Here is a 20301-nt window from a genome sequence, read left to right on the forward strand (position 1 = left end):
AAATAGGTCCACAAAATGTTTCTTCCTTCGGGTCAATCCCTCTAGAACTGCTATTATTTATGATTTCAGATATCAGTCCTTTTTTAGTCCAGTTCGAGATTGAATCTGTATACAGGAAACAGGCTAACAACAGCCTATATTATTTACTTTTTGGAACCTATGTCAATGCCTATTATGCAATAACAGTTATTGCATGATCAAGGTAAATAAAGTCACAATAGCTTGATCCATTCTGTGACATGGTTATGTGATCACAACTATGTTGACAACCAAAACGGAATTCTCAAAACCCAAGTAACTTATATTCAGTAGCTCATCAATGACTGCCACACCCTACTGCTGAATTTGCTATCTTGTCATGGCAACTGTTCATCCATGAATGCTAAGGGCACTGGCAAAGTCTGTTTCATATTTTATCTTTGCACTCTCTGTGCTTATCTATGTTGTGTACCTATGCTACAGAGCTATAACTTAAGTCACACAATTTGAAGGATCTCTTTTATTTGGTTGGTTCATTCTGAAAGTGGACAAATATTTAATTTACCTACCATCAATTGAGTAACGTTCAGTTTTCATTACATTAAGTCAAGATGGGTTTTTATTTTACTTGCAAGCAAACAAACAAACAAAAAGTTTCACACTACAGTTTCGAAGTCTATACATAAACTCTTTAGGTGAGGTAGAAGTGGTATGACCAAGTGGTTTCAAGCCAGTGCACTTTAAACACAGATAGTAAACATACAGGGTTCATGAAATCCTACTACTGTGTGTTAGTCACTTTTAACTGTGTTTACAATAAAAATAAAGAAAAAACAATTTGTAGATTTTTATTCATGTTCGATTATTATTTTCTATTTTTTTCAAGCGGCTTCTAAATCTGTTTCTGTGAGAATGGTCTCCTGCAATTAATTTAAACTACTCCGCAGTCTGCAAGCCCTTCTCCCCAAATGCATTTCTGCCTGGTTTTCCAATGTATGGAAAAGGTATTCTGCCGGCCCCCTATTTTATCTCCGTGGTATTCATACGCAGACCTTAGTAAATAGTATGTGCTGGTACGCTTTTATTCATTTTTGCTTGATGAGTTTTATGATGACCTTGTGGCATCGTAACAGAAGTTGCTTTTGTATTTAAAATTATGGGATGCACAAAAAACACGGACCATGTGTGTCTATTTTATTCCTAGGTGCGGAAGGATATTGTTGCCACAAGAACGGTGCTTCGGTCCATTTCATGCGACGCCATCTTAAATCACTGATTCAGCCGCTAGAGCCAAGTTGTTCCTTGACTGCGGAGGGGGTGGTTGGACTACCCGCTGGTGTTTGTCTGTACTTACATTTTCTCCGTCTTTTTCAACGCGATATTGGTTATTTTCTTTTTAACTAAGGGGACTGACTTACGGCTTTTGCAAGGGTATGCCTTTTCTTCAAATAATTCAAATTTTTGTATAAGTTTCTTTCACTCCTTTTCCTTCTCATCGAACGGACTGCGTTGTGTGGACTGGTGTGGTATCTAGCCTGCTAGCTACTAGCTGCTACTACCTAGCCAGCTGGTTTCTCGGTTTCCGCAGCCACCGCCTAGTATCGGAGTATTTTCAGGTATCCAGCTAGCAAGGCTAACTTATCACAACGCGAGTCATGCGGGATTGGATTTCGAAAATACGGTTTACCGATAATCATTTAAATTGTTTGGTAACACGTTATTTCAGTGTTATCCTCCATATTCATTGCCATAGTAAGGTTAAGTACTGTGGTCCATAGTGTCTTGTCCTCGCTTATCCAGCTAGCTATATGCGTGAGTAGCGTGTACAGCTAGTAAGCTATCTGATAATAATTTTACCAGAAGTTGGTTTGTGCTAGTCAGTCTAGCTTGCGAACCACTTTGCATTCCATCGCTCTGACTCGCGTCGTGTTTGGTTTCATAATACTTGTTGTAGATTAGGTACTGTAGTCTAGCAAACTGATTTCAATTAGAGTGGTGATGTTGGCTGCAAGCCCTAATTACTTTATATTATCAATGGTGTAAGTAAAAAAACGTCAACTTATAACGGATAATAGATTCTAGTTTATTAACCAGAATGAACATTTGTGGACTGTTTTGAAAGTAGTAGTTTTGTACGTTTTCCCGGTTCCATTTAGATGGTGTTGAGGGTGCTACATTTTAGTTGGTTGATTTATTTGACTCAATAGCTTGATAACATGTTTGACCTCACTTATGCTCATGGCATGAGGTCGACCTGCCAGCTAGTTTAAACGTCATCCAAGTTAGCAAAGTCAACAATGTTAAGTTTTTCCCCCCGAACCCAAATGGATAACGCTACTGTAGCTAGATTCGACCTATTGAATAGTTTTCATCTGTTTTTGTTTTTGTAAAGCTCTTTGGCCAGGCGTTTAGTCGTCTTTTAAACAAAGACCGACAAAAATTCCTCAACCGTTGTGATTTGAGAGGATGTTGAGGAGGAGCTTGAGTGAAACTTGAGTCGCTAGTGTGTTGCTGTAGGAAAGTCAGGCAGACTGAAGTTGACACGGTTGTGGGGGTGGGGAACTGAACCAATCGCACTGGTGGAAAATCTCGAGGAAAACTCGGCAGGACCGCTCCGGAAATACCCCATATTACTACTACAGATTTTTCTCGGTTTTAAGTTTTATTACTCGCCGACGGTGAGTTGTTACTCGGGGGTGAATACCTATTCTCACGGTGGACATTAAGTTGGGATGGCATGAACGCTGATCAGTTTAGTGAGCCGGACTTTGCATGTGGATGTTTGGGTACCGCGACGTCATCACATCATCAAAAGTTGCCTGTCTATATAAATGGTTGGTGACTTGCAACATTCCAGGACGTGTTTACTTAACAAAGAGATAATGCAGTGAGACTATTTGACTAATGTAGGCGAATGAGTCAAATTGCTGGAGTTGCTGTTTCCTGCCCTTTGTTTTGAGGTTTCGGTTGGGGACTTTACAGTTGAAGGATGTTGATATTTCAATACAATAACCACTGCACACATCTCGGAATAGGCTACGAATCGGAAACGCCACAAATAGTTATTGCTCCGCAGACCGTTCAAGTGGATTCGTTTGAAATTCGAACCGACTCCTGTTGTCTCCTCAGTTTCGGGGTGACAGTTAAGTTGACTTACACAGGATTCCTTGAGCTTCCTTAAATCGTTCCCCCTGGCTTCTCTTCAACCTAGTGAAAAGGTTGCTTTGTGCAGTGTGTTTTTGGCCCTGGCTGATGCAGGAATTGCTGTATGAAAGAGACCCGCTGTTCTGTGTGTTTCAGATCAGGAAGCTGTGCAGGCTGCGGTTTGAGAAAGGATCATGGCTTCCCAGGGTGAGTTCTCATAACCCTGCCCAATTCCAAGGATTTTAAATACCTGCCTTTGAAGTGCTCAACCTCAAGAATTTTTGAATGTCTCACCCATCACCTGAATTTCTGTATTTATTTGTGCACGAGAGAAATTACTTTGCCATAGTGAAGTTGCCAGAGCAACCTGCTGGCAGACACAAAAGCCTTACCACGATTTTAATCACATTTCAAGGACATCCAACACTTTGAATACAGTTTTGAATTGTTGCTAAGAAAATGAATAATCTCAACTATATATAATACATTGCATCTCTTGTCAATTATACATAGTACATTGCATTTCAATGGAGTTCCAGTACCACTCCAAATAATGGCTTTTTTGTGTGAATGCTGAATCAGTGCGACACAACAAAATGCGACTATTGAGCGCTAACGATGCTAATGAATGTCAATGTTGCTTGTGCCAGCTGACCTGATGGAGCTGGACATGGCCATGGAGCCCGACCGTAAGGCAGCAGTGAGCCACTGGCAGCAGCAGTCCTACCTGGACTCTGGCATCCACTCTGGGGCCACCACCACCGCCCCTTCTCTCAGCGGCAAGGGCAACCCAGAGGAGGAGGATGTGGACAACCAGGTGCTGTACGAGTGGGAGCAGGGCTTCTCCCAGTCCTTCTCTCAAGACCAGGTGGCAGGTAAGCACTCACCCTCATCACCGCACAGTCCCACACGCACAGTGGACGAAGCTTCTAAAACCAAACCATTGGATGGGTTGATTTTTGTATCACAGAATTGAGGTATGATTTAATAATGCCACAGACGTGGCGAGTGGTAGGATGCAGTTAGGGGCTAGAACGGGATTTGGCCCATTTAGCCTTTAACAGAGTTCAACCATCCAACCCGTCCCCTCCCCTCTCTGCCCCCCAGACATAGACGGGCAGTATGCCATGACGCGTGCCCAGCGTGTACGGGCGGCCATGTTCCCCGAGACCCTGGACGAGGGCATGCAGATCCCAACCACGCAGTTTGACGGCGCCCACCCCACCAACGTGCAGCGCCTGGCCGAGCCGTCCCAGATGCTGAAGCACGCCGTGGTGAACCTGATCAACTACCAGGACGACGCCGAGCTGGCAACGCGCGCCATCCCAGAGCTCACCAAGCTGCTCAACGACGAGGACCAGGTGAGACCGCTGTCGTCCCTCCCATCCCCCAAACCATACAGAGACGGGGAGATTTGGGAACAAGACCCCACTCCACAAACATAACTCTTAAGTGGTCATTTGAATGATATGTTCATGATATTCACATTGAAATTAAAAAGTACTATTGAGTGATCAGGCGTAGACGTGGTTGTGTGTGTGTGGAGGTCTGCAGTTCGTCTGACCCCGGGCCCCTCTCCTAACCCCCCCCCCCCCTCCCGCAGGTGGTGGTGAACAAGGCGGCGGTGATGGTACACCAGCTGTCGAAGAAGGAGGCGTCGCGCCACGCCATCATGCGCTCGCCGCAGATGGTGTCGGCCATCGTGCGCACCATGCAGAACACCAACGACGTGGAGACGGCCCGCTGCACGGCCGGCACCCTGCACAACCTGTCCCACCACAGAGAGGGCCTGCTCGCCATCTTCAAGTCCGGGGGCATCCCTGCCCTGGTCAAGATGCTGGGGTGAGGAGGGAGGGAGGGAGGGAGGGGGGGGCAGGCAGGCAGGCCGGCAGTGTGTGGTTGGTGGAGGCAAGCGTGGGTGGATGGGTCATTGGGGTAATGGTTAGTGACCGGTTCATCTGGATCAGAATCTACCTCCTGTTGATGGTCCTATCTAGGTGATGGGGGTTTGTGCTCTGCCAGGTCTCAACTAGTAGTGGTCCTGTGCAGTGGAGCATATCCAGGTCCTAACCCTGCCATGTGTCGGTGTGTGCCATTTCAGGTCTCCAGTGGACTCTGTGCTGTTCTACGCCATCACCACCCTCCACAACCTGCTCCTGCACCAGGAGGGGGCCAAGATGGCAGTGCGCCTGGCCGGGGGCCTGCAGAAGATGGTGGCCCTGCTGAATAAGACCAACGTCAAGTTCCTGGCCATCACCACAGACTGCCTGCAGATCCTGGCCTACGGCAACCAGGAGAGCAAGGTGAGAGCCCCTCGTCCGTTCTCCCCGGCTTAAAGGGCCATTCCGTTCAAAATGCAACTCCTGTACCGTATACAGGAGCTATAAAACATAAGCTCAGTTATGCACTTGGACTTGTGCCTGATTTGGTGGTATGATTTAAGCGGTTTAGTAATAAAGCAATTTGAATCTGAGATTTAGCTATATATGGGTAAAGGAAGGGATTGTTTTTACAGGGTTTGTAAACCTAGGTTCTGAATTCTCTCTCCCCTCCTCCCCCAGCTGATCATCCTGGCCAGCGGAGGGCCCCAGGCTCTGGTCAACATCATGAGGACCTACACATACGAGAAGCTGCTGTGGACCACCAGCAGAGTGCTCAAGGTCCTGTCGGTGTGCTCCAGCAACAAGCCTGCTATTGTTGAGGCTGGTGAGGTTCCCCCTTAAGTGCACCGGCTGCCTGGACCAGTACAGCCTGCTGTATTCATACCTTGGCCTACATCTGCCACCTCCTTAAGTGTGTTTGTGTTTGTCCCAGGTGGCATGCAGGCCCTGGGACTCCACCTGAACGACCCCAGCCAGAGACTGGTCCAGAACTGCCTGTGGACCCTCAGGAACCTATCAGACGCTGCCACCAAACAGGTAGCGTCCCGCCTCCTTCACTCCTGTGTCATCTGACCTCCCCCCCCCCTCCCCCTCGGCTTTACTCTCCATCTTGACTGGTTCCCTGCCCTCCTCCTACATAAGAGCTCTCTCTCTGTCTGTCTCCCCTCCCTCCTTCCTCCCTTCTCCTCCGTGGAGCAGAGCTTGGCCTTAGCTGAAGTAGATGTGATGCAGGTAAACAGTAGCCATTCCTGTCTGTGTCCTGGGGCCGGGGGGGGGAGGGGAGTTCGGGCTGGGTCACAGGGTGGGTCCTGCTTGGAGAGGTTCAGAAACTGACTAGTGGGTTGTCACACCCAGGGAGGAAGGGAGTTTAAAAGCCTGTCTGGGGAAAGGAGGAGGGGTGCCGCTTGATGGGGAGGGGTCGTGTTGCTGTGTGTATCGGTGCGTGTGTGTGTATCGTCTGAATGTACACAGGGAAAAGAGCGAATACGTCTCTCCCCCCCTCCTCCCCTTTCTGTTCTCCTGCCTGCCCCGTCTCCTCCTGCCCCCCCCATCCTCCCCGCCCTCAGCCGTTTTGTTCTTTGTGCGGGGGTCGCCCCCTATCCCGTTCCCGGAGCCCCCTAACCCCTCCCGCTCTCTCCTCCTCTCTCCAGGAGGGCATGGAGGGCCTGCTGGGCACGCTGGTGCAACTCCTGGGCAGCGACGACATCAACGTGGTGACGTGCGCGGCCGGCATCCTGTCCAACCTCACGTGCAACAACTACAAGAACAAGATGATGGTGTGCCAGGTGGGCGGCATCGAGGCGCTGGTGCGCACCGTGCTGCGGGCCGGCGACCGCGAGGACATCACGGAGCCCGCCATCTGCGCCCTGCGCCACCTCACCTCGCGCCACCAGGACGCCGAGATGGCCCAGAACGCTGTGCGGCTGCACTACGGCCTGCCCGTGGTGGTGAAGCTGCTGCACCCGCCCTCACACTGGCCCCTCATCAAGGTGGGTGGCGAAATGAGGGCACCCCCCCCCCCCCCCACGCTGGAGGATCAGCCACACACACACCTCGACCTATCCTCGTGACTGTCCCATGTCCAAACACATGACCTTACTCACAAGCCCCTTCTGTCAATGGAAGCAGAGCGGTCGCTTTTGGTCTTTGGCAACTGTCCGTGCCGCCCTCCCATCTAAACCTGATCACGCGCTGCATCAATGCATTCATTTACATATTCTCCCCCTCCTTCCCTCCAGGCCACCGTAGGTCTGATCCGCAACTTGGCGCTGTGCCCGGCCAACCACGCCCCTCTGAGGGAGCAGGGGGCCATCCCCCGGCTGGTCCAGCTGCTGGTCCGAGCCCACCAGGACACACAGAGACGCACCTCCATGGGAGGCACGCAACAGCAGTTTGTGGTAAGACACACGCACGTATAGATACTTCTACACCCACCAGGTTCAGTGGGGAGACTTGGAAGTCTGTGTGTCAAGACAGTCCAGTTCTGACCGTGTGTGTGTGTGTGTGTGAGATGCAGGAGGGAGTCCGTATGGAGGAGATAGTGGAGGGCTGCACTGGAGCGCTGCACATCCTGGCCAGAGACGTCCACAATAGAATTGTCATCAGAGGACTCAACACCATTCCACTCTTTGTACAGGTAGAGACCCGCACTACATTCAACATGCCTCTTTCCGTCCAAATGGCCCGTCTTATCTATTTCCAATGGGAGTGTATGGCGAGGGCAGAGTTAACCTTGTGTGTGTGTGTGTGTGTGTGTGCAGCTGCTGTACTCGCCCATAGAGAACATCCAGCGTGTGGCGGCCGGCGTGCTGTGTGAGCTGGCCCAGGACAAGGAGGCAGCCGAGGCCATCGAGGCCGAGGGAGCCACCGCCCCCCTCACAGAGCTGCTGCACTCCAGGAACGAGGGCGTGGGTGAGTAGACACGCTGTGTTACCTCAACCCAGTGCCATGTAGGAGGATGTGAGTGCCATGTAGGATATGCGAGTGCTGGGGTGTAAGGCTGTGTGTGTGTGCTTCCTCCAGCCACCTACGCTGCTGCTGTGCTGTTCCGCATGTCCGAGGACAAGCCCCAGGACTACAAGAAACGCCTCTCTGTGGAGCTCACCAGCTCCCTCTTCAGAACAGAGCCCATGACCTGGAACGAGGTACAATCACACACACACACACACACTGCTGTCTGCTAGAACAGTTTTGGTTCATACTGGTAGATGGTTGGGTACACAGCCAACATGACTGCGGAGTGTCACCTGTGTGTGCTGGGTCTGACGCAGCACCGTTCTGATCTCCTGTGGTTGTCTCTCTCTCTAGACTGGAGACCTGGGTCTGGACATCGGTGCTCAGGGAGAGCCCCTGGGCTACCGCCAGGAAGGTAAGGACCCCCCCCCCCCCTCTCTGCTCTTCCCTCGGTGACCACTCAGATTTGGGCATAATCCCAATCTGAATCCCGCCTCCTCTGGGCTCACTCCTGTCCAGAGGTAGTCCTAACTCTCCTGGAGACGAGTGAACAGATGTGACTGGAGAGGGGGACCTGGGTCCAGTGCACGTGTGCAACACTCAAACCCTGCAACCGTGCCTTGTGCCTCCGGGGAGGGGGTGGGGGGGGGGGGGGTGGTGCAGTGTCGGTCCACCGTAGGCCTCTGGAGGTTACGGCCGCATCGGTTTGGATGACCCTTACTAGCGCGTGTGGCTGCTTGTGTTGTTAACCTGCTCTCTAACAAAAGTGTGTGTGTGTGCTCCACCCCCGCCCCCCTCCCCCCACTCAGACCCCAGCTACCGCTCCTTCCACTCTGGAGGCTACGGCCAGGATTCGCTGGGCATGGACCCCATGATGGAGCATGACATGGGGCAGCACCACCCCGGGCCTGACTACCCTGTGGATGGCTTGCCTGACCTGGGCCACGCCCAGGACCTGATTGACGGCCTGCCCCCCGGAGACAGCAACCAGCTGGCGTGGTTTGATACGGACTTGTAAATAACCCCCCCCTACCTTTCTAGGTAAGAGGCAAGATGACCGCCAGAGATGCCCTGGCTGGGGAGGGGGTGTTGCTTGGGATTTTTACACGCTGTCGCATGGAAATACTAATACAGTGTGTGTGTGTGTGTGTGCTGTCTCACAGCGTGTGTGGTCCCATGCTAACCCGTAGTTGTTTTTTTTGTTCCTCCCAGCTGTATCGTCTGATCTGAATGAACCTGCATTGTGATTTGGCCTGAAGAGTTGCTGAGAGGAAGGGTGGGGAGGTGGGCGTGGATCTCAGAAAGTGCCTGACACACACACACTACTACAAGCTGAGGTTCCCATGGGAACCGGAGGAGGACAAAACGTTGTTTCTGGTTTCTGTCGGAGTTGAAATCCGCTAAAAGGAATTCCCAGAGTGGCTCCACTCAGAAGATGGAAGAAGGCTCACGAAGTGGATCTCGGAGATGGAATTTTAAAAAACCCCTTTGTCTGTATTTTTTTACATTTTATTTTTATTTTTTATTCTGATTCTTCAGTCTGTAATGGTGACTGACTTAGCCTGCTTTATTATACTCATCTCCTTTTTTTGCAGTAATTTGTACCTTTTTAGTCTCTCGTAGTGTTAAGTTATAGTGGTAATGCTCCATCAATTAAGATTTTATCAAGTTATGGTGTAGAACACTAATTAATCAGTTGAATTGTATTCTGATCAAGTGTAACATTGTGTAGCTTTTGTATAAAAAAAAAAAAAACAAGAATTGGAAAACGGTCCAAATATCAACTATTTTCTTGCTTTAACGAGGGTGCACTGTTCTAGTGACACAACAGTTCCAAAGGGTATGTTCTTGGTGGGGGGCAGAGGTGATTATTATGGTCTGTCTTTTTTGATGGTAGCTGTCGAGGATTGTTAAAAGATTTCCCTTATTATTGTAGCCTGCTGTGCTTATTGGAGACATGGTTATGACATGGCTAAACAATAAAATGGACTTTAATTTCATCTGTCTGGTTCATTTCATGAACTAAAAACTACAACTTGCAGTCCATCTACCCAAATACAAAATGTATTTAAGGATTCGATGCATTGGGTCAGTAAGAAATCAACAAGGTGAACTATTTGGAATTGGGCTGATTTGGGGACATGCTATTTATTGGTGCTGGTTTGACACTTACAGTTCTAGTGTTTATTTTCTGTGGGGGAAAATACAACTTGCGAATTGTAGGATGGTGCAGATATGACCTATGGCTATACTTCCAAAAAGCCTTAGAAATGCAAGATCAAACAGGATCAGTTTTATTATAAATTAAATACACTGACAGCTACACAGTAGAAAATGGTGGGTTGCTGTGGGTGTTACAGGCCACACCCTCTGAGGATTTCAGCAGCCAGCGATGCCACGGCAACGTCAGCTTGACACCTGGGGGGAGAAGCATGAGCACACCAGCCACATTCCTCAAAAAGCTATTTTTATCTCATTCGAAACACAACTGCCCCCACATTGCCCCTCACACACACTAAAAACTTTCCAGAGCATTCTGATGGAGTTGGAACTGAAGACTGGTCTGACAAAAGGGGCTCTTACAGACATTCAAACACTGCTTGCTAATTAATTTGATCAGCGGAGCAATCACTTGTGAGCAGGGCTGCTGCAACCGGGGAGCCTGGATGATTTGATTGTGGTTTTCTCTCAATAATTACTGAGTGGAATGAAAGAGGGTTTGAAACATCACACTGAAACCCACTCAAGTGTGGCTGATTGTGTGTCCTCTACTGGCCAACATCTGACTTCTAAGATTGGTCATTAAATTAGGCAGCTTCTAACTTACGTGGCGCTTGTGTTTAGTATGCAACTATTCACTTGTCTTCATTCCCCCCCCCTTGCCTGAGTATTTTTATTTGTATTCACTTGCCCACACTTCAAGACTACCACACACACCCCCCACACACACACACACTCTTTCATTGCTGTAAGACACTTCAGACACATTCAGTATTCTGTCAGGGAGGATCTCAAAAGAACCCCCCCCCCCCCCGCCCTCTGGTTACCATGGAGAAGAACGATGACGTCGTCTGGAGTTTGGAATCAGAGCGCCAGCCACTCAGCCCAAACCCAATATTGTCAAAGGCTCCCTGCCTTACAAGCCTGGCTAGGCAACTTCAAAGAGATGTGGGTTTTCTTTTTCATTTCAGACGGAGGAGGGGCAGAGACGGAGGGATATGGAGAGGTAAAATGGGGAGGGTGGGGAGGGAGGACGAGAGAGAAAGGGTGGCTGAAAGGAAGGAAGAAAGAAAAAAGGAGGGAGGGGTAAAAAAGGTAGAGAGAGAGAGAGGAGGAGGGAGGGCAACAATGGGCCACTATCCCCGTGTTGTGGGAGAGGCGGGCGGCTGGAGGCATCTTTCATCACACGACCAGGGTCTTGGACCTCTACGAGAATGGATCAAAGCCCTGGCCCTGTCACAGAGACAAGGGGCTCCACTAAAGGGCTGTGTGTGTATGTGGGAGACGGGGGGGGGGGGGCAGGGGAGGGGAACACACCTGGAGGAGTGACTCAGATTCTGTAGAGCCTGCAGAAGCTCACAACCTTCCTGGGAGTGACTCCAAACCCCCCCGTCGCACGCAGAGACCTGCGGGAGAGAGGAGGCACAAGCACATCAATCCCCACGGCGGTTAACAACACAAGACACCAGAACGTACACATGTATCGTGAAAAACATACACCTATGCTTAAAATGTAGCACACTGATTGGTGGATGAGTCTGGGAAGTTCTTTACAGAGCTGATTGATTTGGGGGTTTTACTCTCACAAGAGCTAGTTATACTGAGCTTCATGTAGTGCACATGTAGAGTAGTACTATGTAGAGCTCACACACACACACACACACACACACACACACACAGTTCCCGGGAGCTTTCCAAAACTCCACAGGGGCACAAAATGGAGTCAGACAGAATTGGAATGTGTGTGCCCTAATGGGAAACAGGTGCCCTGTGTTTCCTCCCTCCCTCCCTCCTCCACTGTAACAGTGGCAGCTCCACCCTACCAGCCTCTTCACTGTACAGACACATCCCGGCTGTATATTAGACAGAGAGGGAGACAGAGCGAGACTGAGGGAGAGAAAGAGAGACCAAGGTAAAGAGAGACTGAGGGAAGGAGAGAAAGAAAGAGATAGAGAAGTGCATACTGACAGGCAGGCAGGCAGGGTGAGTCAGGACTGAGTGAGTCAGGAGTGAGTGAGTCAGGAGGAGCCGTCATGTGAGTGCTGGCCCTGACCCCCCTCCCCCGCCCCCCCACAGCAGAGACGTGACAGACACGCCCTGCCAGGCCCCTTCCTCGGGGGTTGGGGGGGCAAGAGCCTTCATCTGCGACGGCACGCCGACGGGAGGGAAGGGTAGAAGAAGGGAGGGGGGGGGGGGGGGGGGGAAAAGGCCGGAGGAGAGCTGATTCACACTACAGAGGGTGTCGTGTTTCAGCGGTTGTGTGTGATCTGAGGCTTAGCGTGAAGCTGACCCCCCCCCCCCCCACACACACACACACACAGACACACCCACACATATACACACCCACCCACACATATGCATACCTAAGCACAGTACACAGAGGGAGATGGGGACAGTGTAACCCAGTACGGTGTTTGGGGCAGGTCACAGTGGTGTCTATGTCACAGAGACAGGGCCTGCAGCATACTCAGCCAGTAGGTTCTTGTGACCACACACACACGCAGGGTCACACAGCTCTAGGGGCCAGCATACCAAAGGGTGGGTCTCCATCAATGCATGAGTATGTGTGTGTGAGAGAAAGAGAAGCAACATGAGAAAAAGGGTTTCTAACCCTGGAACAGGAGGAAGATAAGCTTGTTAAATATACACAAAACTAACTAACCAACCACACAAAACTAACTGACTGACTAAGTAACTCCTCAGCTGCCTGTTGAACAAGCGGTCTACTCCGGCGCAGTGACACGGTGATAACGGCTTTCCTTGCAGCCTAATGGATTTCCTGTGTAATCTCCTGCCACATCGCCACCCTCCGCCAGCCGCCGCCTCCCGCCGGCTTGCCACCGCAGGCAGGCCCGTTGCCTGGCAACAAGGTTGCCTTACCTCCGAGGGAGACTTTCCCTAATTCTCTGCCTCCACCTCCCCGACACAACGGCGGCGCTTAACACTACCACCCCGCCTTCCCGTAACCAGCCAGAGTTCATTTTAACGCCACTGGGTTCTCTTTACGGGGACTCTTGTCAATAGAAATGATTTTTTTTTCTGATTTGTGATACTTAATCCTCCCCCCCACCCTGAGAGAGAGAGCCCTGGGTAGCACTCCTTCTGCTGTGTAACCCCAATAGAGCAGTATGAACAGAAAGAGAGAGGGAGGGAGAGACGGATAGAGAGCGAGTGGGAGGAGCTGTGCTTCAGCAGTCCTCTCTCTCTCTCTCTCTCTCAACCAGAGTAATGGACAAGAAGGCACGATTAGGAGAGGAGAGAGGAGATGAAAAGATCTAGAAGATGGAAGGAAGATTGAAAGATGATGATAAAAGAGGATAGGATGGGATAGGCAAGGAGTGGAGAGGGCAGTGCAGGATTGAAAAGGAGGGGATAGGATAGAAGAGCATAGGAAAGAAGAGGAGAGCAGCAGATAGGAGAGGATAGGAAAGGATAGGGCTGGAAAGGAGAGTACAGGATAGGATAGGAGAGGATAGGAAAGAAGAGGAGAGGATAGGTGATTGGAAAGTACCAGATGGGATATGATAGAAGAGGATAGGGCAGGAAAGGAGACGATAGGATAAGTCATTATATGATAGGAGAGGGTAGGAGAGTTGGGATATGATATGATAGTAGAGGGTAGGACAGGATAGTACAGGATTGGATAGGAGAGGATAGTACAAGATAGGAGAGGATAGTACAAGATAGGAGAGGATAGTACAAGATAGGAGAGGATAGCACAGGATTGGAGAGGATAGCACAGGATTGGAGAGGATAGCACAGGATTGGAGAGGATAGCACAGGATTGGAGAGGATAGCACAGGATTGGATAGGAGAGAATAGTACAGGATAGGATAGAATAGGAAAGTAAGGAAAGTGGGTTGGCTGGTTGCGTGCGGGAGGCACATTGGAGAAATGGAGGCTTAAAATAGCCAGCTGTCACAGCAGGGAGTGGGTTTTTACACCTGATGAGCAATATGGTCCTCATCAAGCACTGGCTTGTTTATCACACTGGGGCTTTCCAGGAGAGATGGTGTGTGTGTGTGTGTGTTCATGTGAGCATGTGTGTGTTTGACAGAGAGAGTCTATATGAGTCAGCGCGATTGTGTGTGTGCGAGAGTGTGTGTGTGTGCGTTGCGTGTGTAAAAGCAACCACAGGAGGGAGGGAGAGAGAGAGACGGCAGGCTGAATGTAGCTTCTCACCACAAACTTCTTCTGGGTCTAGCGTTTTACACAGCATGTCTATGAACTCCAACCAGCCACCCTTCTGTACCTGGTCCCTCTCTGAGACGGAGATTGGAGGAGTCACTGACTGACAGATAAGATAGCACTTTATTAATCTCCAGGCGGGGACATTTGGGTGAGCGAGAGGAGAGAGACACAGACTGGATAGGAACTAGGCCAGATACCAGGAGAAATGGTAGCAGCTCGACTCAAAGTGAAAAAAGGCACAGAGAGAGTTGTTGACGTGGGAGACTGCTTTGTCCAGACTGTTCTCTCCCTTCGTGGTGACTGTGTGTGTCTAGATCACATGTCGATCTGGGTTAAGCTGCTTTAGGTCTCCGCTTCCTGTTAGGCTTGGATCACTCTATGGTGCCTCACACCCACACGCACACGCACACACAGACACACACACGTAATACCCGGGCCCACACACAGAGGCGGATGCTGACTGGCAACACACACTCGCAGCTCATCCTCTCGTCTGCAACTTTCACACTCTCCCTCTCTCCTCTCTACCTCTCCCACTACCCCTCCCCCACTCTTCTCCTCTCTCCACCTCTCGCCCCTCCTCTCCACCTCTCTCCTCTCCTCTGCACCTCCCTCCCTCTCCCCCCCCCCCCCTTCCCCTTCCCTCCCCTCCGCTAACAAGTGTGTTCTCCAGGATGTTTAGCATGCACACTGGGCCTCGCTACATCAAAGCCTGACATGGGCCTGGTAAACCCTGGGCTTGTAATTACCCAGCGTATTAACATGACTGTGGATATTAGCAGGACACACACACACGCATCTCCTTTATGTCTTTTCTTTCTCGCTCTCCCTTTCTCGCTCTCCCAACCCCCCTCCCCCCACACACACACCCACGCTGTAAGTCTAAAGCTGCATGCTCACGCCAGGACGAGAGGGCAGAGATGAGAGGATTTGGACCTGAACCCAATCAATCCCACACGTCCTAGAACGGGTACGTTCCAGCTCCTGCTGCTTACCAACCACGGCGCCCAGCGCAACACACAAGCACAGAAGAACACAGAGGGCACAGGGTGCACGCACACACACGCACGCGCACAGCGGCGACGCTGTACTCTTATAATCCGTCTAAATGAGATTGATGTATAAATGCAACAGATTATCCTATCCTTTGGTGAACTTTTCATACACGCGCGCACACACACACACACACTCTCTCTCGCAAGATAGAGAGAGACAGAGAACTCTGTGCGGCAGATCATCCAATTACAGGAAGTTTTGTCGCTGGCGGAGGCCTTTGTAACCTCAATTCAATTAGCCAGAGTTGCTCCCGAGATGAATACTGGAGCGGCGCGGGTACTGAACGAGGAGCGGCGGGCAGCAAGGGAGGGGCTACATTGTTAGCCATGCTAATCAACAGTTTTTTTTTGTTGCCCCCGCTGTCTGCGCCTGGACTGTGAGGGGGGTGGGGATGAGGCCCACGACCAGGGATGAGGCAGCAACCTGCTGCGTCCTGTCCACCCGGCCGGAACCCGGGGCAGGGACTCGGAAACCCCAGAGGGCTTGGGCGCGTGTCTCTTTGTGTGCTAATTGGCTGGACATGCGTTGCGTACAGTGGGCAGAACTGGTGTCTCTCTCTCCTCCGCCCTCTCTCCTCTCCCTCCGTCTCCAAGGCATTCCTCTCTTTCTGTACCTCGCCTCTCTCTCTCTCTTGGTTGTTTCTCCATCTTTCTCTCTGTATTTCCCCCCCCCCGTCTCCTTCCTTCTGTTACACTCTGACCTGGTGCCGGAGCCACGCGCGGACCCCCTCTCTGACATAAGCAGCCTGTTAGTGTCGTCTTTGATGAGGGCTTGATACAGTGAGAGTGCCTAGGTAGATCACCAGAAAGCTGAAATGAATGTAAGCTAATTAAATAGGCTTTGTGAAGGTGTGTGTATAGGAGGGGGGGGGGGGGTTCTAGATGGATGGTCTTTGATGGCTTCATCTCTCTCAGATGGGAGTGGGGAGGGTACTACATTGATAGACAGAAGGAGGAACTGGAGATTAGCCAATGAGAGACACAGTGGTGGAGTGTGTCTATGCAAGTGTTTGTGTCTTTATGTGTTGGTGTTTGTGTCCGTGAGTGAGGGCCAGTGTTAAGTCTCTGGCCACTCCACTCATGTATGGCCCCAACTATTGCCTCCCACCACAATTCAGCTGGCATCTTGTTATTTACTCTCCCCCCTCAGCCCCCCCTCCCCCCTTGCCCCCCACTGCCCTTGGGCCCCTAGCCCTGAATGATCACCACCGAGTCCCATGGCAGACGAGATGAATGCAGTTAGGGACACACACAAGCTCCATCTGGTCTACTGGTGTCTCTCTGCCCAGCCATGCCTGGAGACTAACCCAACCACCCCCAGGCAGCAGCCAGAGCCTGGCTCCATCACCACACACACACACACACACACACACACACACACACACAGACACAGCGGCTCTGAGAGCGAAGGAAGCACTCCACCATATGGCCCTCTCTAGTTCAACAGTTGTGTCAGGGGGATGTCAGGTGGGGCTGGAGAGAGAGAGAGCCCGGTTGTTCCAAGCCCCTGTTGATGAACACAAACTCTGGACGAACACGCTGCGAGGGTCCTGACCCTGAAGGGCCACATGGTGGTTCAGTCACTTCCTAAACACTTCCTGTTAGACATCAGTCTATAGCTGATTGACTGCTCTAAGAGATGCAGTAACATGCAGGTTGGCGGGACACTGACAGACAACATTCTGTCATAACAACTGTTATGTTAACGTTGAAGTTATTTAGTCACTGAAATGAACACAAAAGGCAACGCTTACGAAAAGGTCCTGTAACAGAGGCACAAAGGCAATGACAACAAAAAAACATATTGAATACAAGTAATGAAGTACTGGAAGCTGTCAGTGCATGTTGAACAAAGGTGTCTTCCATCCTCTGTCAGTGCAGTCATATTTAATGAGCTCTCCAGGTGTGAGGGAGACAGCTTCCCAGGAGCGAGGTCTGACCAGTGGCCTGAGGCGGTGGGCTAACCCTTGGTCAATACCCCCTCTGTAGTCCAGCCAGTCACACACACACACACACACACACCTAGAGAGACACACGGATAGACACACAACTGGACTGATAAGGCACATACACACACAAACACACCTAGACAGACTCACGGACAGATACACAACTGGATTGATAGACACACACACACACACACACACACACACAGTCCACAGGACTTAATGAGCACCAATACCATACGTCTCCAGAGACAGGGGTTATACTTTGGCTCCCTGTCTGCCTACACCACTGCTCTGTTCCCACTGTCCCCGCTCTGAATAATTCATCTGTTCAATACTGGGATAGACACACACACACACATCTACGCCCACACACTCCGAACAGGACGGAAGGAAGGCAGAGCAGCGTAGGTCACAGGAGTGGATGTGTATGGCTATAACTAGCAGGAGGAGAGGGATCCACCTCCAGCGAGGGAGGGGATTGATATGTTCGCTGGGATTAGAACGGACAAAGCCTGCCTGTCAATACAGCAGACCAGCCCAGGCTGCGCGTTCCCCTGTAGGCACTGGGGCTGTCCGAGATAGAGGCTAAGCCACGCCCCGGGTGTGTGTGTGTGTGTGTGTGTGTGTGTGTGCGTGCGTGCACTGCCTGCTGCAGACGTATAAACGGTTGGTGATTAGAAAGCGGGTAGACTCAATATCTGTGATAATAGCACGTCTGTGGATTATGTTTATGTCTCTGTTTGGCCTCAACACACACCCGCTGTAGGCAATTCTCTCTCTCTCTGAGAAGTTAACGAGGGAGAGAACTGTGTGTGTGTGTGTGTGCACATAAGGGGTCGCATAATGCGTCGGGGGTCGTAAACCACCCAACACTTTTCTCTGTCCCGGCATTTACCCCGCCCTGCCTGGGGAACACAAACATCCCGGTGCTAGGGCCCGGTGATGTCATACACGGAGGCTCGTTTGGCTCTTAGCACTGCGGTGTTGTCTGTGACTCATTGCGCAGGGACGGAAAGGGGAGGGAGGGGGGTTGGAGGGAGATGGGATGTGTGGGTGGTGGGGGGATGGAGAGACACAGGCGGTGGGGTGGGGGTGGAGGGTTGGGTGGGGAGGGGGTGTAAAGAGACGGGGAAGGGGGCAACGCACCTGGCTGTGAGTGCTGGAGAAGGAACAACTCTCTCGGAGGTGTGTGTTTGTGTGTGCGAGAGAGGGATGAGAGAGTAAGTGTGAAAGGGGCTAGGGGAGAGGTGAGGAAAGGAAGGGGGGGGTAATTAAATTCCGCACAGTGCATTCAGAGAAAGCTGTTGTCCTGGAGACAGCTGTGTGTGTGTGTGTGTGTGTGCGGGGCTGAGAAGCGACGGCCTGCTGAATAAGGACAGGTCAGTTAATTCTATTAGCACTCAGGTGGAAGAGGCTGTGGGCTAATTAGGAGAGGGATGGCCAGCGATGAATCAATAGGAACCCCTCAGTACGGGAGACGCTTTAATAGATGCACGCACACACACACACACACACCCCGCAGCCCCTCTATCCTCCTTGCAAATGGGATCCGGCTGCTCTGAATGTGAAAAGCCCCACGCGACAGAGAACACCTGGATGGTGTCTCCAGAACCAGACAGAACAGGTACACACTAGACGGAGGGATGGTGGGGGGGTGCTGTTGTCAACAACAACAGCAACTGGTGCCTGCCTCTCTGTTGTCAGTCACGGGCTAATAATACATCTCACTAACGATCCATCTAATTGGCAGTAGTGTTCACACTAACACAGACTACGCGCTCTGATCATGGGAGTATTAAAGAGAACAATGGAGGGATTTTGAGGTAACTGTGAAGGAGAGCCGGAGCTCAGATTTATACATGCTAACTGACGAGCCTTGGAGAGAGTGAAGAGATGCTAGCGGATGGAGGAGCAAAGGGAGGACCGTAGACAACGGCAGCAACTCGCAAGACCACGAGGTTTGGTCAGGATTAACAAGCACACACACCCACACACACACATACACGCAGACTCATAAGTAAGTACACACCAGATCTAGACCAATAACAGATCAGTATCTGTAAAATATTGGAGAGTACTAGAGGTGCACTTGATTTGAACCAGAGCTGCCATTGAATAGTTGAGTGCCATTAAAGGTTTAGTCAAGCACACCCAAAATAATCTGATATTATTTGCAAACAGCAGTAACAGTAACCAAAATTTGGGAAGGTGAGGCGGTATATTTTATTCACCAAGGTAGAACCACTGCACTCATTAGCTGAGCCAAGGAGAGGAGGAGGAGTGAGGGAGTACTAGATCTGTCTACCCCAGTCCACCTAGTGTCCAGAGAGCGTGGCCTGTTAATACTTAATAACCTTTCAGTGAGTGAGGTGAGCAGCGAAGATACAATAACGTGTCTGATGAGGAATTAGCCTTGGGCCTCCTCTACAATATTAACACCAGGCAGCCAGCTTCCAGGAGTCAGGCAGGGAGGGAAGGCCAGGAGCTGAAGCAAATACTCTTAACTGGATTTATCGTCTACAGAGAGAAAACACACACACACACACACGGATGCCCACACACACACACGCCCGCACACACTCAGTCAAAGACTGGCCAGCTCAAATACTGTGTGAGCTTTGGATATTGCTCGTGTTTCATATATTTTTTTTCATAAAGTTTTATTATTATCACAATGCCCCATTTTTTTAATCTTGATTTGGATTTGTTTTCTCTCCACACGGCAGACTCAATTGATGGCACAAAGGATCATCTATTTGCACATCTTCCTTTCAGATCATGTGTGTGAAATGAGGTCTTCATAACGGCACTCCAGCTTCAAGGACAATGATCCCTTCCCGTCATGCTTAAGGGTGTTGGCGACCGGTCCAGCTACAATCTACACCGATCGATGTGGCTGCCGAAGCACCCTCTAGCCTGCACACTGGC

At 50.7% G+C, this 20301-nt stretch overlaps 2 protein-coding genes across 6 annotated transcripts in view; one reads left to right on the top strand and one right to left on the bottom strand.

The window, feature by feature from the left end:
* Window positions 1-1267: 1267 nt before the first annotated feature.
* Window positions 1268-9958, top strand: ctnnb1 (catenin (cadherin-associated protein), beta 1). Of its 2 annotated transcripts, none has more exons than XM_084704907.1 (16): window positions 1268-1410; window positions 3280-3330; window positions 3774-3998; window positions 4231-4484; window positions 4727-4965; window positions 5225-5426; window positions 5685-5829; window positions 5938-6041; window positions 6656-6994; window positions 7244-7402; window positions 7522-7641; window positions 7766-7916; window positions 8028-8149; window positions 8313-8373; window positions 8768-8999; window positions 9171-9958. In XM_084704907.1, exons 2-15 carry the CDS (start codon window positions 3318-3320, stop codon window positions 8974-8976), a joined length of 2343 nt encoding a protein of 780 aa, XP_084561033.1. In that variant the 5' UTR covers window positions 1268-1410; window positions 3280-3317; the 3' UTR covers window positions 8977-8999; window positions 9171-9958. The 2 variants fall into 2 exon arrangements, with proteins under 2 accessions (XP_084561033.1, XP_084561043.1); XM_084704917.1 differs by lacking the exon at window positions 1268-1410 and adding an exon at window positions 1498-1595.
* A 273-nt stretch (window positions 9959-10231) lies between these two features.
* ulk4 (unc-51 like kinase 4) overlaps window positions 10232-20301 on the bottom strand; it is a 72341-nt gene continuing 62271 nt past the window's right edge. For 3 of the 4 annotated variants that reach the window (XR_014766576.1, XR_014766577.1, XR_014766575.1), the window contains exons 36-38: window positions 11496-11584; window positions 11006-11229; window positions 10232-10376 (exon numbers count right to left, since the gene is read on the bottom strand). Coding sequence is in view for 1 of the 4 variants with exons in the window: in XM_084704937.1 (XP_084561063.1) it covers window positions 10313-10376; window positions 11496-11584 (153 nt within the window). In the remaining 3 variants the exon portion in view is untranslated. The remainder of the gene's footprint in view (window positions 10377-11005; window positions 11230-11495; window positions 11585-20301) is intronic. The other variant, XM_084704937.1, reaches the window with a different exon arrangement.

Source organism: Hypomesus nipponensis, chromosome 2 (genome assembly GCF_054491055.1).
Source record: "Hypomesus nipponensis isolate SF chromosome 2, ASM5449105v1, whole genome shotgun sequence".
NCBI classification, from domain to species: domain Eukaryota; kingdom Metazoa; phylum Chordata; class Actinopteri; order Osmeriformes; family Osmeridae; genus Hypomesus; species Hypomesus nipponensis.

Bases quoted from the DNA above. Each gene is read 5' to 3' on its own strand.
- ctnnb1 (XM_084704907.1), top strand. The intron at 5,830-5,937 runs GTGAGGTTCCCC...TGTTTGTCCCAG, and splicing joins GCCTGCTATTGTTGAGGCTG to GTGGCATGCAGGCCCTGGGA. The intron at 7,917-8,027 runs GTGAGTAGACAC...TGCTTCCTCCAG, and splicing joins CTCCAGGAACGAGGGCGTGG to CCACCTACGCTGCTGCTGTG.